We start from the raw sequence: 17488 nt of genomic DNA on the forward strand, positions 1-17488 counted from the left end.
TTCAGCTGTGATAAAAGGTGATGAAAAAGCAGAACATATCTTCCGGAAGGTGTCTGGCTAAACTATGTCCTGGGTAAACAAAGCTGGCTTCACAATGTTGCTCTTGGCCATGGAGCATGCTACTCCGGCCACAGACAAAGGGGTGGTCACTGAAAGGATACAACATGAGGATGATCTCCAGCACTGCCTGAGCCACGCCAAATGTGGACAGAGAGGTGTTCCCGATGCCTCGGTCCTGGTGGATGGAGACACAGACAGAAAACTGGGTTATTCAGTGTCATGACACACCAACCTTATATAAACACATCACAAATAAAAAAAAGAAGAAAAAAAAGAAAATGGGAAACGACTGCACTGCAGGCATTTGTACACACATGCAATTACAGAAATCCTGCAAAGTAAGTTTGCGGTGCATGAAGAATTTCCCCACTTGAGAACGACAGAATCAAATTGGCAAAGTAATGAATGGAACAAGATGAAAGAGACTCTCTTCAAATCACTGTCGATCATACAATATGTGAACAGGTGTTCAAACAAAAACGGCACATTGCTTACGGTAAGAAGAGTGTACAAGCTGAAAGCGCGCTAAAAACATAAAAACAACAAAACAAATACTTCAGCAAACACAGTGGGCGTACTGGCCCTAAGTCCTTGGTGGTTTGGGCGCGAAGGGGGGGTGGGGCAGCAAAAAGACATACACCTACATAGGCTGCACATACCAAGCATCTGTGTTGTCAAATGATAAATATTTGCTTTTGTCAGACTTGGCACCGGGGCTGATCCTCCGAAGGATCAATGTATTGTAAGGGGCACCCAGAGTGCCATACACTATGTCCACAAATAAGAGGTGACCATAGACTGCTCACTTTCAAATTATAGAAGCTGTACTGAAAAAAACTGTATGCTGCACATTTAGATCTTTGGATAATGAAATGGACATACGTAAAGTACATATGATTGCAAACCATTTTACAGAATAGGGTCTTCATTATGCCTATAATATACACCATATTACAATAGCGTTTAGTCCTGTATCATGTGTACATAGTTAGAAATAAAGCCATGCAATTCAAAAACATCACCGTGCCAAACCAAAGTATGACATCAATGTACAGTTTATATATCCAGCATTTACTTTTCTTGCAATATCAATTTACAAATGCACAATATATATTTAGAATATGGTCCTAGTTTTAGTTTATTTACATGTTTTTAATTGTATTTTATGTCTTTCTTAGCCACCTAGAGTGCCCTTATGTTGATTTGTTTTGTAAAAGAGCCTGAAGAAAAAAGGAAAGCCTGGCAGGTTGTTTCATGCCTTTTTATGCAACTGTCATCCCTGGGAGCTTACTGCAGAGCCATGGTGCAGTGCTCTTTCTCTTACACAGAGAATTAGCAGACAGCATCTGATGTCATTTATTAATGGAGGGAGGGTGGGCATGCATTAAGGTTGTGTGCGTGTGTGAGTATGTGCACACGCTCGCTCGCAGGACAGCGAGCTTTCACAGTGCGCCTCCTTTCAACTCTTACCCCCAACTCCCATCACCACCCAAGGGGAGGAGGTGGTGGTGGTGGTGGTGGGAACCTGCAATATCCTGGGAGTAAACATGAACAATAAACAGGGACTGGACTGACAACACTGAGGCCCTCTACAGGAAGGGACAGACCAAGCCGTTCTTCCTGAGGAGGCTCAGGTCCTTCAACAAGTGCAGTAGGCTGCTGCAGATGTTTTACCAGTTTGTAGCAGTCAATGTCCTTCACTTTCCGCGGTATGTTGGGGGTGCAACATCAACACAAGAGATGCCAACAAACTGAACAAGCTGGTGAGGAAAGTTCTGTAGTTGGAACTGAACTTGAGAATCTATAGGTGGTTGCGGAGCAGAGTATGAGGAGGAAACTGGAGCCTATTCTGGAGAAGTCCTCCCATTCCCTGATGATCAGCTAGTGAAGATGAGGACAGACTCATCCTTCTTCAGCACACCACAAAACGCTTTGGCCAGTATCCATCAGGCTCCATACCCAAGGCTTGACCCCCATGTGAGAATTTTAAGACTTGCACTACTGAATTCTGCATGGACTTTGGCATATTTGCACACAAACTCATGTTTTCATTCATATTCCTATAGGGACATTTATATTTCTTGATAGACTGAGACTATTTTTTGATAGACTATACACATGTACATATTTATTGATAGACTGAGACTATTTCTTGATAGACTATACATATGTACATATTTATATTTATTGATAGGTTGTACATATGTTCACTTGTGCAGAGATCCTGTGCAAACATGTCAGGCTAGCCACTCTGTGCTTTATTTTATCTTTAATTTTATTTAGATTTTTATCCTTATCATCTTGGTTTGGTTCTGGACTCTTACCTGTACCTCTCCTGTGTTTTATTCGTATTGCTGTTGCTGCTATAACGCCTGAATTTCCCTCCAGGGTTTATTAAAGGTTTATCTTATCTTACTTCTTTTCATTCCAGTAGCAGGAAGGGTAATGGAGTGTGTGTTTGTGTGTGTCAAAGAGGAGAGAGTGGGGGGGTCAGCAGGGGGAGACTGGTAGATTTGTCTGTGATGCCTGCAGCAGTGGAGTCAGCAGACACATTGCATATGTTGCTTGGGAGATTAACACCTTGCAATACCTGTGCACTGGCATGGTTGTCAGCCTGTCACAGATGCAAAACTATACCTCACGTCCACCACCTGACTATTTGACCTCGGGTGTGTCCCATAAGTAAGGGAAAGTGTTTTTAAAACTTTATTTCAACATACAAAAACAGGGTGTATATTTACTAATCAAGACAGACCCTCGCAAGTTCCACTTCTGAGCACTTGCTCTACAATGAATGCTTTATCTTAAAGAGTATAATCTGCTAGGTTGACACCAGTTTAGACAAACAAACAAACCCCAAAGTGTGCATGTGATTACCAAACCAAAGATCATCCTACTGACATCAGTGCACATGTATCAGTCAACCACAGTACAGATACTGATTATTGTCTGGTCTGTTTGTGGGGATATGAGTGAAAGTCTGTCTCTATCAAATACGTGTCCTATGCAAACTTTTTATTATGACTATCTGTCAGCTTCTTTAATCTTTGGTCAATAATAATATCATAATTAAGTTAGCATTGGTAGTTTAAAAATGCCTATGTCTATTCCTCCAATATTTGTGATTCATTAATGGGAGAGATTCCAACAGCACATTTGGACATACTGTTTGCTCAGACACCATCCATATTGTGGCTGTATCTTAAGTCATTTAAGTAATTAAAGCTATGAGCTGTGCTATCTATTCTTTTGGCCATGGTAGTTTCTTGTATTTAATTCGACTTTATCTTGCCATAAAAATGTCAACATTATTTCATCTAATTTCTTAACTGTAGCGCTAAGGACATTTGTTGGCAAAGAGTGTGACAACAGTAGTCCCAGGGGTGCATTCACTCTCACTGTGAGACCATCTTGTCAAATTGCTCCTTATTTCAGTAATCGGTTTCCCATAATTAGTTCTAAGTAATAGCAAAGTGACAGGTTTAATGACGGTGCAAGTTTGGATTCCTCACCCCCAACATTTTCATCTAGTTCTGCTGGGTGTCACGCTACAGCATAGTTTCTATAGATTTTGATATTCATTCACATTGTTCGTCATGGTCACTTTTGCATAAATGACATCGGGAAAAGATGCAAACACACAAGGAACAAAGGATCATCATGCATATGCAGAGAGGTCATAGCTAAGATGTGCATGCGTGTTAAATCTGTAGGTGCTGTTTTGCAAGTTATTGTTTAGAGAAGGGTGACTTCAGTGAGGTGAAAATTGCAGTTTGCTTGCATCTAATTGTCCATTTTACAAAATACAGTGTCAAGTGTGGTGGCTACCAAAGAGGAGGGTCTGCAGTAATAATGTTATTGGTCCTTCTTAGTGCTTGTTTATCAAGCTGTAAAACGCTGTGTCCTTTGACAGAGTCCGTCCCCCCCCCCCCCCCCCCCCCTTCTTCCCCTTGTTGTTTCTTCAGCTCCATACACCTGCTCTTCCTCATCATCCTTCCCCACCTCTATCCTCTGCTCTCTAAAGCTGAGGGGGCACTGCTCAGTATGCTAAGGACTGCGGAGGGATGCTTAGTTGGAAGGGAAGACAAACATTGACAGGGCAATTCCATTGTGCTCTCCCCCCACAACAATCAGTGCATCGGGGCCTCATTTGACTTTCCCACAGTCTGAGTCTCTTTGCTCTTTGCGGCATTACCTCAACCAACTCTCAAGCAAGCCACTTTCTATCCTTCTTTACATCAGTTTCTCTCCTCTGTCCTTATCTCCTTTCCAGACAGTGTACAAGTAACTGCAGAGGAGTTTCTGTGCTAAAGGGGTAGAAGGTTTGAAAGCTGGGGGATAGGGTTAACGGTGTGGATAGATGGATATCATGTCAGTATCGATTGTTTTGGAGGATGAGAACCCCAGCCCCAGCCCCACCCCCCACCCCCCCACCACCCCACACACACACCCACTCCCGTCCCTTTATCCCTCGTACTGCTGTGAGATCAGAGGTGTGGCATTCATCCAGCTCAACAAACGCGTAAACCATTTAGTGGGGCCACACTGTCAGGGAGGACAGCTTCAAGCTGCATGACAAGTGTAATTTGGGGGATTTTCTGCGACGCGTCCTGCCAAAGAAAACATCTCTGCTCAATAAAATAATTGGAATGTCGAGGGCAGCTCTGTCAGTTACCCGCAAGACGCAAAATGAAATGAGGGAGAAATAGGATACATTATGTTGCCCCCTCTCAGACAAGAATGCAACCACAAACGTATGCATACACACACGCACGCACACGCACGTCTTGTCACTGCAGATGAGACGAGATAAGGAGAGCTTAAAACACATTGCATGTTAGGCGGAGATGAGAATCTCTGAGAGCCATTCCACACTTGGTTAGTCAGCTTCACAGTAAGAGCACCTTCACCTGGCCCTGTTCTGAAGGAAAAGCAGCTTATTCACCCACTGTGGACTTGAGACGTGTAGCTAGCTCATTGAATCTGCACACTGCTGTGAAATGACTTTCAATGAGCTTCCAAAACAAAACTGGGAGCACAAGGTTGGGTCCTGATTAACATCTGGTCAGGCCTTTTCTTCCAACATGCACCTGAGCATATCCGGAATTTGATTTATGTCTCCGCCAGGAACATGGCAGGTCTGATAGGCAAGCTGTTTTGCAGTTTACATTCTGGGCGTGTGTTGGTGTGCGTGTGTGTGAGTGTGGGGGGTAAAAATGTACTGCAGTAGGCTTACTGTGGATCCCTTGGGCATGGCAGTCTCATCCACTAGAAGGTAGAGGATATTCAGTGCCACCAAAAGAACTGAGATTGTCTGCAGACAAAGAGGAAGATAAAGATTTGTTTACACATGGTATAATTATAAAAATGATTCATTAAATCCTAAAAGTATGGGGCATCATGATAAAATTGAATTGCTGGTTCCTTTCTTATCCTCAAGGATAGTAATGCATAATAACTATCTTGTGATTGTAAACTTTAAGCTTCTCAAGACCTGAGCAATGTGGGGGTTGTTTGATGCACGTGCCATAGCACTCACATGGCCTTTCTGCCTTATCTAACAATATCAGACGGCATAAACGGTATTCCCACACTATAATCTGTCGAAAATCACCATTGTTGCAGGTGGCTATTCAGGATTTTCTTAAACAGCTATTAAACAAAAGTAGTTTCCCCACCCAGACTCTGGGAAACTGTAAGAGGATGGGGTTTGAGGTACAGGTTGTTAGTCCCGATGGCCACCAGCCAGGCTGTACACGCCATGAGTAAACAGTTTGGGCTTAATGATAGGTCAGTCTCTGCACTCACCGTTCCTGCAAGCAGGCTCAGCATCACTATGGGATACAACAAGTTCTTCTCCCAACCTGATGCTTTTTTTCTTCTCTCTGTGAGGAAATGAGAAGAAGATTAAATCAAATTGTGAGGTTATTTGTCTCATGGAATATATGTGTAACCAGCTAATGAAGTAAACTCCTTCATCTTACTCACCACTTTCCAACACTGATTAATTAATATCATCAAAGACAACTGCTAAAACCTCAAGCCCTCTGGCTTTGTTCACAGTGTTTGTACAACTTAGTTTGGTAAAACATATCGTGAGTGTGTGTACCAAACACAGTCCCACCTCTCATTGCAACCACCACCCCCTCCAGGTAATATAGATTTCATAACCTTCAGAAATTATGCTCTTCCTCTTTAATTAGCCACACTCATCATTGCCTTAATTAGTGGAAACAATAATAAATCCTGGATAAAAAGAAATGCAACAAAATGAATTCTGTGATTTATATTTTGGTAAGAGTGTGTGTGTGCATGTGGTGGGCAACTAATGTGCCTTCTTCTTCGAAGCCAGATGAAACATTTGAAGTTTATATCTTCCATCTCCCTAATATTTCAGCAGCAGTCATGTTTGTACACTGACTGCCTGCACTCCAAATGCACTACGTCTTGTGTTATGGACATCGGTCCTCATACGATGTGTATCTGACTGCCCCCTTGTCCTTGCCATATTGACTTTCTTTCTATATTTCCAACCTTGTTAGTCCTCCTTATTCTCAAAGTGCACCCACCCTGCCTGCCCGAGAGGTTTGCCAAGTGCACTTTATATGCACCATCCTTCTAAATTAATGACATCACTAAAAGGCTTGCTACAATATAAAGTTTGCATCTTGTCCAATATCCTAAGTGCCTTTGTGCTCTCCTCCCCCACCCTGCTCCCCAAAAGGCTCAGGCCTCATTTATAATATCCTAAAATGGATGGAAAATTATCAGGCAGTTCTGGTCCAAGTCCAAATTAAGAAATTAAGGCAGACGGCGGAGAAAGCGACTGCCTGTCAGCAATATGTAAAACGCAAACTTCTTGGCATATGTGTCCATGGAAATTCAAGGTCTTAAGACAAAATTTATCAGCCTTGTCACACAGTACAAATACTTACCCAATTTGTTTCTCTGATTTCTAATATTGTCCAATTCATTGTTGAGCTGGTGAGCAAAGCTTCCACGAGTATACACATGTGAGGTTGATCCTGCGGAAATGAAAAGCATTGAAATGAGTCAAATTTGTTGCATGATCAGGTGTTGTTTTAACAGATTAAGCACTTTTTTGTCTGATATGTACAGTACATCTCTTACATTAAATACATCATACATCAATTTGATGTATCTTTATTAAGCAACCCCATCAAAACAAGTAATCCTGCTCAGAACATAACAATGTGATCTCAAACAAGTGAAAATAATCTCTTATGTCAGGAGCTGTCTAGCACATGCCACAACTGGTTGAGTGGGCTGGAGAAGACAGCAAGGGATTCTCCAGGAAAACCACAAGGCCGGCTCATTTAAGGCTAATTTATCTATTTTACTCTGTTTTCCTTCCAGCTTGACGCACTAGCATAGAGGCCCCTTGGAGCCAAAGTGGAAGAGTATCCATTTGCATCCCCTGAGGTGATTGGCAGATCAAGACCAATTAGTTCAGTGTTACACCGTTACTAGCGTGCAATAAAAATACCATCTTTCATCTTTGTTACAGGAGTGAAGGACCAATCACTTTGATCAAACCTTTTTCTTCCCTCTGTTATTATGACACGCCCTGTCTGGATGGCTTTAAGTAGGCAAAAGAGGGAGATAGACAGTGAGAGAAAGAGCTAGCAGTCTTGTCTGTGCCCTCGCAGATACAGTACCTGTCCCAGGATCTAAGCCGGGGAAAGTTTGAACCCTCCGAGCAAATGTAGTCACAACACAACAGGAAATGTCACGGACAGTTCAACCGCTCTTTTACTCCAGAGACAAACTGAATGCTCGCCCTCGGGGTAGCCAAATCTGCTCAGCCGCAAGTGAACTAATCTATCACCTATGTGCACAACATATCCCAACATGGCCTTGCCTGTCACCTTAGACAGATAAATCATTGATCAAATGAATAGTGGGTTCTTAATAGGCATAAAAAAATAACTATAAACAAAGAACAATATCAGCACTTGTTCGAAGCCCTAGTGGAAAATCGTGAGAATTTCAACTGCAGTATCTACAGTGACATCAATCCAGACTGAAGTTAAATATATCCTCCTTCTCCTTCTGCTGGCAGCATCAAGTAAAAGACTGAGTTACAGCGAGGCAGAGATGCTGAGTGAGGCTTCTGGCGGCCAGGAAGGCCCAGAGTAATTCAACGTACCCTCTCCAACCTTCACCACAGTCGAAAAATTACGTCATCCACAAATATGCTAAACACCATGCTGAGACAACAGAGGCACTGGCAAGGTCATTGTGCCGCATAGCATCTGGACAGGCGCTCTGTTGCTCTGCTATCAGCAGATCAGGGTCTTGAAAGGGCAGTCTGGACAAGTGTGCATAACATTTCCTGTGCTGCAGTATGTTCATGTACTCCAGTTTCTAGGTTGTAATTTGGGAACACCTAAGCTAATTATCTGCAATCATACACACAATGGGCATTTTATTGTACATTGCTTGCCTCTAAATACCTACCCTACCTGAATTCTATAAAGACAGATATTCAACAATGTTCTTCCACTTTCATGATGCTATGTTAAGATCAGGGTACTGACGCAATCTAAAGTGCCTTTCATGTTCCTGGTGCCGAATCCTTATTCTTCTGTATTCTTTTTTATTATTTTGTTTATATATATTATGTTTAAACTAGGTGCAATGTGCCCATAAAGAGATGCACCTGATCAAAAATTGGTACTCAGGATTTAATTGTGACCTAATTCAATATTGTTCATTATTATGCCATCAAAATCCCCGTAGGCAAGATGGATTCATAGATTCACACTGTTTTCTTGAGGTGTAACAACATTCATATTAGGAAAACAAAGCAAAAGCCAATTGTGCAAAAGTAATCTCTGCTTTGTTTACAAAACAAAATATGACAGCAGTCATTTCCCTTCATTGTAAGCAGTGCTATTTCCTTGGCAACTAAAGATAATTTTCATTATTCATCTATTAAATACTGATTCAATTAAGTGATGTATACAAAATGTCAAGAAATAAACAAAACTGAATGCCCATTGCAACAAACCAAACACTGGCTCTATAGAGGGCATTTTGTGCTTTTGCAAGTTTCGTGACTGCCTTAGGTTCTCCTACACACTTGGAAGGGGAGGCATATTAATTTGGTTGCAATCTGCAACCTCACCGCCAGATACCTTTAAAGGACCAGTGTGTAGGATTTAGTGGCATCTAGTGGTGAGGTTGCAGATTGCGACCAAATGAATACACTTCTAAGTGTATAGGAGAACCTATGGTAGCCGCAAGACTCACGAAAAATGTGAAAGGCCCGCTCTAGATCCAGTGTTTAGTTTGTTCAGTCTAGGCTACTGTAGAAACATGGCGGTACAACATGGTGGCCTCCATGGAAAGGACCAGCTCCCTATGTAAATATAAAGGGTTCATTCTAAGCTAACAAAAACACAGTTCTTAGTTTCAGGTGATAGGTATACACTACTGAAAATATACATATTATATTCCATTTATGCCAATAGATCCCCATAAATAACACTAGTGCTTTAAGTGTTAGCAGCTTATCTGGTAGTTCAAGGGGCATGTCTCTAAACATTTCACTTGTTAGCTTCATCATGCCCATGACAAGAGAACAAAAGACACAAATGGCCAATTAGCCAATTTCAAACATAACTGACTGATCTGCAACATTAAAAATATCAACACTGTCATTACAAATGGACAATTGCATGTAAAGGGAGGACAACAAAGGGCCAGACATGTAAATAAACGTAGATCCATCAACTGATGTGACTCAACAGTCCACATCTACAAACACAAACCGGGTAAGAGGATCGGGATAATCTGTTTGAGGAGCTGGATGCAGAGCGGACACAGGTGAAGCAAGAAGACAACATTGCTCGCCTCTGGAGTGTGTCCTGTGAACTGTTCCTGAACCGCCTTCTACTCAGCGCTTGTAGCAGATCAAAGGAAACACAACGCTTCAGTTTCACCAATGTGTGAGCGTGAACATCGAGTGTGTGCACGTACATGCAGTATGTGCATGAAAAACATTCATGTCTGATAAGGCTACATTGATCAACATCCTCCTTTACCACTAATTCCCACATGTTTAACAGGCAAAAAAATGGTTTGCAACTTGCCCCAGTGCACCCAAGGAGAAGCTGACCACTGTTATTTTTTTGCCTCACAGAGACTTGAAAAGATCAAACAGTCTTGGAGATGATAAGAAACAGATTACAATTATTCTATCTGTTAGTTCAAAGCAGGGCCGTGTGGAATGAGCCCTAAGGAACCCTACGCTTAGGTGGCAGTCTATGGAGCTGCCCAGCGTAGCATTCGAAAACATGCGTTATCAGGCAGCGATCTCCCTTACCACCCTGGTTTGAAAAGACGCTCATCCTCTTCATTTACTCGCATCTGTACACTTGGTTGTGTGCTTGAGTTAATATTAAAGTAGGTTTTGGAACTTGGCCCAAATACTTCCTGCTTTTTGAGATTATTCAACGTCAAACAAGGAATTTGGGAACACAGAGGGTTTGACATGAAAAGGAAATGCAGGCTAAAAAAATAACGCCTTCACCATTCCCAAACTCAGCCTCTTTAGACTTTCACTCTGTTCCAGAGAACAGCACAAGTCTCCTGGTCTCTTTTCATAAGTCACTAAAAAGTTGGTGCTCTTTAATGTTCACTGCACCAATTCAAAAGTTCTTGTAAAACATTTAATTTCCATCATATTACCAAGGCTGCCATTCAAGGACTGACATTAAATGAGGCAATCATTTCGCCAGCAGTAACAGTGGCAGTGGAGTGTTTTGAATGAATCCCTAAAACCTTCCTAAACATAAAATATGGTCCTTGCCATGGCGGCTGCTTTGCCCTTAAGCAGAAAGTTATGAGAATGGGAAAGCTGTAGAGAAAGGCCAGTGTTAAGTCTGTGTGGATTTTTCACTAGTGTCTGTGAATGTCTGTGTGTGTGTGTGTGTACCTGGCTAGATTTTCAATGCTAATTGATTCCAGTGTGGTGCGCTCCATCACACCCAATAGGGCAGTCAACCCCTCCCCTCCCCTATAATGTGCCAACACGTCTCCCACAGACATACCGTTTAATCTCCTCTGAAGGGCTTCCTCTTGCAAATGGATGCAGTAAATCTGCTCATCCAGGTCCTCCAGGATCTGAAGGGGAGGGAGGAGAGGAGGAAGAGATGAAATGGGTTATAATTAGGCCCAAAGTGGGACTGGAGAGATGGCAGATGGGTAGATGAGTTGGTGATGTATTTGTAGTCCTCTGTCATGCATGTAAATGGCTTCAAGTATGAGCGGATCAGTTATAGTGCAACTCTGTAGTCTTTCAGAGAAAAATCTACCTTTAAAAGTTAGAAATGAAACCATACAATACCTTGTTCTACTGATAAACACTATTTAAAATATGTACGACAAATAATTACTTACTGTTGGCTTCACTAGTAAAAGGCCCATGACAGTGAACATTCGAGACAATCCCACAGGAGTGCACACTGCATAGTAGACAAAACATCATTAGTTTGACTATTTAACCACAGTAAGGTGAACTATTAAACACTACATCAACTGGGATACTTTGCTTGCTTCAGTATGTATGAGATTAAATTTAAAGGCTTACTTAATAAAAGTAGTCCTCCCATCAGAGATATGCAGGAGTAGAGGTATGGTAGGTAGAATTCCCAAAGGTCTACAAACAAAAAAATAATAATCAAAATGTAGACTTTACAGGAAAAATTTGACATTTGGAAGGTATGGAAGAAGCAGTTCTAGTGCGTAACTCCCTGCAGAATCAAAACTTTAAATTTTTACATTTTGGTTTGTGAACAGAAAAAACAAGTATGATACAATGTGTGTGTGTGTGTTTTTATGAGCTTTAGACGTAATGGTGGTGTGTTTTTGGTCTTTATGGTAAGCTAATCGACTACCGGCTCCAGCTTCCTACTTAATGCACAGACATGAGAGAAGGATCGATCTACTCATAAAAGCAAATTTCCTAAAATGTCAAACTACGTATTTAAAAAATACAACAAGAAATGTGCACATAAATGACACTACATCATTGATAAACATACCGTAGAGGGACTCCATACTGGCTGCATCATTGTCAATGAGTGCGGATGCCACCCACACAATGCCCAGGATGAGAAGAGCCAGCAGGAAGAGCATCACAAAAGTCTCTAGAATACGAGCCCTAATGCCCTATTAGAAGTATACAGAAAGAGAGCAGTCTTAGGCATAGATAATAAATTTGGTATATCACACTTAAACAAAACAGTACATCATATTAAGGCTCAAGTGTGTAAAATCAAATTGATTTTCATTACACTGTACTGGAAGGTGGCATTTCATACCTTTCATATCCAATTTTTAAACATAAAACAAGATTCATTTACTAGACATCTCCCCCCTCCTCCCATCCTGCCACGCTCATACTAAACAGCATCATTTCCATTCACAGCACACAAACATGACATAAATGCTCCCACAGATTCCTGTGTAAAACAGCTCTTTTATACACACATATTGTGGTCTATAAAGTGGGTCTAACGGGGGCTGGCGGTGGCTGAGGTGAAATTAAAAAGAGGGGGGGGGGATGCTGTAAGAAGCATGAAGCCTGGCTGGGTCAGCTACTGTCTGCGATCAAGAGCAGGCCTTCCATCTGGGGCAGATTAGGAGGTTCCCTTAGCACAGTTGTGTCCTGGGCCAAGCAGACGAGAGGGTTTTGGGGTAATTTGGGTTTTCCGGGTCACAAACTGCTGAGTGGTTAATAAAGTCCTCTTCTACCTGTTCACACAGTTTCCATTTCCCCCCCTGCTGGAGAGCCGAGCTGTCTAGCTCTGTAAGATAGATAGGCCTTCTAATACACATGTCAGGTTGGCTGCCAGGCACAGGATAACAAGTGCTCTCTGCATTTGGAGCACTGCTTAAATTGGGTGCATATGAGCAATTTGTTACCAGCTAACATAATGACTTTGCGGTTGCTGTTCAGTATTTGCCAACAGGTACATGAAGGGGGTCCCTCTTTGAAAGTTCCCCCTGCTAATCATGAAACCACTTTATAGAATGGAAATGGTTTTGTTTCTGCAAATTAAATCAGACAAGGCTGGGGTTTTTTTTTTTAACTTCATGATATTGTAGGTGGTAGTCCACAACTCAGTTCATGAATGTCATCCAAACCACCTGTCCTTTAGCATTTGCATTACAATTTGGGTCACTGGTTAACACTGGTCTCCTCTCCAATGCGACCTAAAATACAGTCTCTTCTAAATAACTCATTAGCTTTTATGTCTTTTACAAGCACCTCTCTAACATACAGTATATACACAGACACACTCATGAGTCACACATATTATGACTGGCCCATTCAGTCCAGACTTAAGATGATAATGTAGGAATTTAGGCTTCTTCTCAAATTCCATTCATTGTCAAGGGTGAAAATCCCTTTTAGCATCCTTTTGCTATTACTGAGCAATCACTCCTCTCTCACATCCTCTTACAGAATTTTCTAGCACAACAGAGAGGAAAGTGGGCAGGGTCTGGAGTGCCCCAGTGTGGCCAAGGTGGACACTGCAGCTACCCGACAGGTAATGATAAAAGGAGGAAAGTGGGCCTGATAGAAACTTTAGTCAGCATGAAATTAGTCTAAAAATATGTTGGTAATATATAATGAATAAATAGTCAGCACTAATAAATGTATCGCAGAGATAATACATTTTAAGAGAACTATAGATGTATTGTTATGCCATTAACAAATTCATCCCTGAGTGCAGATCAACACACACGCACACGCACACGCACACACACACACACACACACACACACACACACACACACACACACACACACACACACACACACACACACACACACACACACACACACACACACTTATGACACACACACACACACACACACATGACACAGACATTAATTTTGCTGACTGCTGTGTGCTCTTTTGTACGCACTCGCAAACTCAAAATAGATGGATGCTGCAATCAAGCATCTCGTAGCACAGCTCAACGGGGCAGTGGGGAAAACACTCAACACCGCTGAATAAAAAGGAGATGTGATAGAGAGAAATGAAGAGAGAGACAGAAAGAGAGAGAGAGAGAGAGAGCATCTCATTCCCCAGAGGTAAGAGAGGTGAGAGAGGAATGCTTTCAGGGACTTCAGCCACGTCCCACACGCGCTTTCTTAAGGATGCATCAGGACAAGACGAACCCGCAGGCAGGACGCGCGTCCGTTCAAGCGCACCAGTCCACCTTAACAAGCTGCCCATGCCATGCTGAAGGTGTATTCCCTTTAGATAGGTCTCTCAATCATTTATAAGGCTCAAATCATTACCCATTCAGATCATTTAGGGCAAAGGCAATGCTTGTCACCTCACTTACTATCATCCCTGGTTCCTGCCTCACTGGAAGAACAATCCACTGTGACAGACATGATTTAACTGTGCAGCAGAAAGAGGACACTGAACTGTGGGCACTGATTGGTTTCATTGATCCATCCACATGCATGACATTGCACACACTCAAAGTTCTGTGTAGCCTTAGTTATTCTTACAAGAAAGAAAATTGAGCACTTTGTTCCTCATCACAAAAGATTAGCAAGAGCAAATGTTCTCTGCAATAGTCGAATACTTTGAAATAATTATGGTTTAAAAATAGGTGAATCCATCTCAGCCATCATCATTGATCAAAGATAAAACTGTCAACTGGTGAAGGAAAAAAAGAAAAAGACTTGTGCCTTGGCATCCAGAGCGCCCGCTGAAAGTTTCTATTCTTGCCATTCTAAATGTGTAACTACCTCTAAATATAGCAGCTCTGAAATATTCAGCATCCCCCGATCCTCACAGCGACATCGAGTGAGGGGCTGGTTAACTGCAGCTATGCTCGTACAAGACAGGAAAGACTTCCAAGAAATGCATGTAGCGGCCAGATAGAAAAGTAACCGCTTCATATGCAGCACCAAACAAACATGGATGAATTCCCGTACGCACACAAGACAAACGCACGACCAGCCAAGTAAATAAACCTCCAAATCCACCCAATTACACAAAGCCGCAGAGGGCCTGGAAACAGTTCACAAGCTTTTTCGCCTAGCTTGCGCTGCAGAAACACTAAAGCGCAATCTGCCACTGTCTTTGATGTAGTACTTTGACAGATGAATCAAGCAGAGAGTTCACTTCTGGAAGCCTACAGCCACTGCGCAATGGTTGACAAGTATAATAGAGAGTGTGATGATACTTGTGCTAGGATTTTGGTGGGGGAAAAGAGTGGGGAAAAGAGATGGACCAAAATTAGACAAAAGAAGAGAGTTAGGTGGTGCAGGAACTTCCTAGTTGCCGCCATCAATCCTCAGCAAGTCAGCAGGCGGTGGCAAAGATCATCCCACAGACCATCCTTCTGCGCACTGTCATGGGCGTGTGGAACAAGGGCCAAGAGTGTAAGTGAGGGGTGGGGGGGTAGGGTCTTTTTCACTCCCAAGCAAAAAGGACTGCCCTTTTTGCTACAGACATGCCAGATGCCCGGGGACCTTATTAGTGTATCCTTCAACCGGTCGGCCACAGCGCAATGATTGTGTCAAAGACAGAAAGCAGAGGAGAGGGACACTACCCTGTAAAGCTGCTCAATGAACTTCTAAAGACTCAATGACACGAGAGCATGGAAAATGATCGGTATCACATCGTATTGTTCAAACCAAAATGGCTTTTGGGAAGTGAATTAAAATTCCCGTTTCCATGCTGGTTTCCATGATTGGTTCACCAGATGAGTGAGAAAACATCATACGTCTTGAAGCTGCTGCCTTCATTTAATTCTTCTGTTGCCAAATTTGTTTGCATCCCCTACAGTGATGACAGCTTGTTCTGATTACAGAAAGGTGTCAGACTGATAAGTCTTTAAAGAATAAATGACTGTATCCTAGGTTTTGTCAAGAAAAGGTTGGGACCAAGTACACCTATAGTTGCCGATCAACATAATACTCTGCTCCACTTTAAGTAATGTAAATGAGTTGGAGTAATTCAGTCAGGACATCTTGTTTTAAAAATCAACAAAAACGGCTAAAAATCTGGAACCGCATCAGTCAAGTTTCCAAACTTATCGCTTAGTTTAGAAAAACTGAGTCATGAGAGGAGGGGGGAAGAAATCCTGAGCAACTCGCTTGTTCTTTTTTAAATTCCCAGCTCGAACTAATATGTTGCCATGGTAACGAACATTGTAACAGACAGCTTTAGGGAGACATTGTGACCTTAAAGGAAGGTATGTAAACACCACTTTATATTCTCCGGCTGGCCCTCACCGAAAGAAGGCCTGGGAAAAATGTCTGCATGTGCAGGAGATTTGAAATAAATATCCAGGCCCCCATTGTGGAGCTCCAACAAAGAGGAGTATCTTAGTAACACCACGCGGGTTTTTCTCGGCGAGACATTTTCTCCCCCTCCCGCCCCTCCCTCCACAATAAACACACTTCTCATCATCGGCGGGTTAGGGCTTAGGATGAGATTGATGAGGAGTTTCTTTAACTACCAGATGAAACCTGTTGGCCCTTTGCTGGGTCAGTCAGGGGGTCAGACTCGTTCCAACTCGTTTCAGGATCAAACACATTTCAATACTGTGGGTAAGACTTGGAGACTTTTCACTACAAAGCATACTTGTAATAAAACACACTTTCAAAAAAATTTAGTTTTTTAAAATCGAAAATCTACTCAAACTGGCAGGGAAGAATTATATTAAAATGAACATTGTATTAATTCACAATACTGAACATGTGGTTTTCAGCTAGAGATAATAAACTGCTAACATCTAAGTGTTAGTGCTAAGAAAATAAGACATAAGTAATAAGCCAGGAGGTTGTAGTTGTCAAAACTTTTTTACCTTGATCTAATTGTTTTAGAGTAAATATAGCTTCAAGATATCACACTCATGTACAGTTATTAAGCCGATTTATTTCCCTTGATATAAATAGATTTCTGAACAAAGGGCTGTGCTGATGTCTTCACAGTCTTTGTCAGAACACTCTGATCATCTCAATAAGGATTACACGGATGGCTCTCATCATTATAATGCCATCTACTGGTGGTGTGGAGACAACTATATCAGATAAATGACAGGAGTGCTAATTTGGGCTTTATAAAAGGAAGCAGACACATTTTTAGCCACTCCAATGCCCCCAAAACATCCAAATAATACAAAGTGCTTAATTTAAGAATACTACTTTATATTCAAAATGCAGTGGCACAAATACGCCATTTCATAGAGGTTACTAAAACATGATTAGAAGCTAAAAACCTGAACTACAGAACGACCTTTAGTGGCCTCAGTGATGCAGCTCTTCTGCAAAGATTTGAGAACACAGCCGTAAAGTGGGAGACATTTTACAGCACCAAATAAAGCTAGATCATAACATCTGACATAAAGACCCTAAGTCA

The 17488-nt window shown here is 41.9% G+C and overlaps 1 protein-coding gene across 1 annotated transcript in view; it reads right to left on the reverse strand.

Moving 5' to 3' along the window:
- lmbr1 (limb development membrane protein 1) overlaps positions 1-17488 on the reverse strand; it is a 35786-nt gene that overhangs the window by 7394 nt on the left and 10904 nt on the right. The window contains exons 6-13 of the mRNA XM_062441374.1: positions 12132-12258; positions 11678-11746; positions 11488-11552; positions 11139-11211; positions 6996-7085; positions 5869-5945; positions 5297-5374; positions 162-235 (exon numbers count right to left, since the gene is read on the reverse strand). Of these exons, the coding sequence (XP_062297358.1) occupies positions 162-235; positions 5297-5374; positions 5869-5945; positions 6996-7085; positions 11139-11211; positions 11488-11552; positions 11678-11746; positions 12132-12258 (653 nt within the window). The remainder of the gene's footprint in view (positions 1-161; positions 236-5296; positions 5375-5868; positions 5946-6995; positions 7086-11138; positions 11212-11487; positions 11553-11677; positions 11747-12131; positions 12259-17488) is intronic.

Source organism: Scomber scombrus, chromosome 20 (assembly GCF_963691925.1).
Source record: "Scomber scombrus chromosome 20, fScoSco1.1, whole genome shotgun sequence".
NCBI classification, from domain to species: Eukaryota; Metazoa; Chordata; class Actinopteri; order Scombriformes; family Scombridae; genus Scomber; species Scomber scombrus.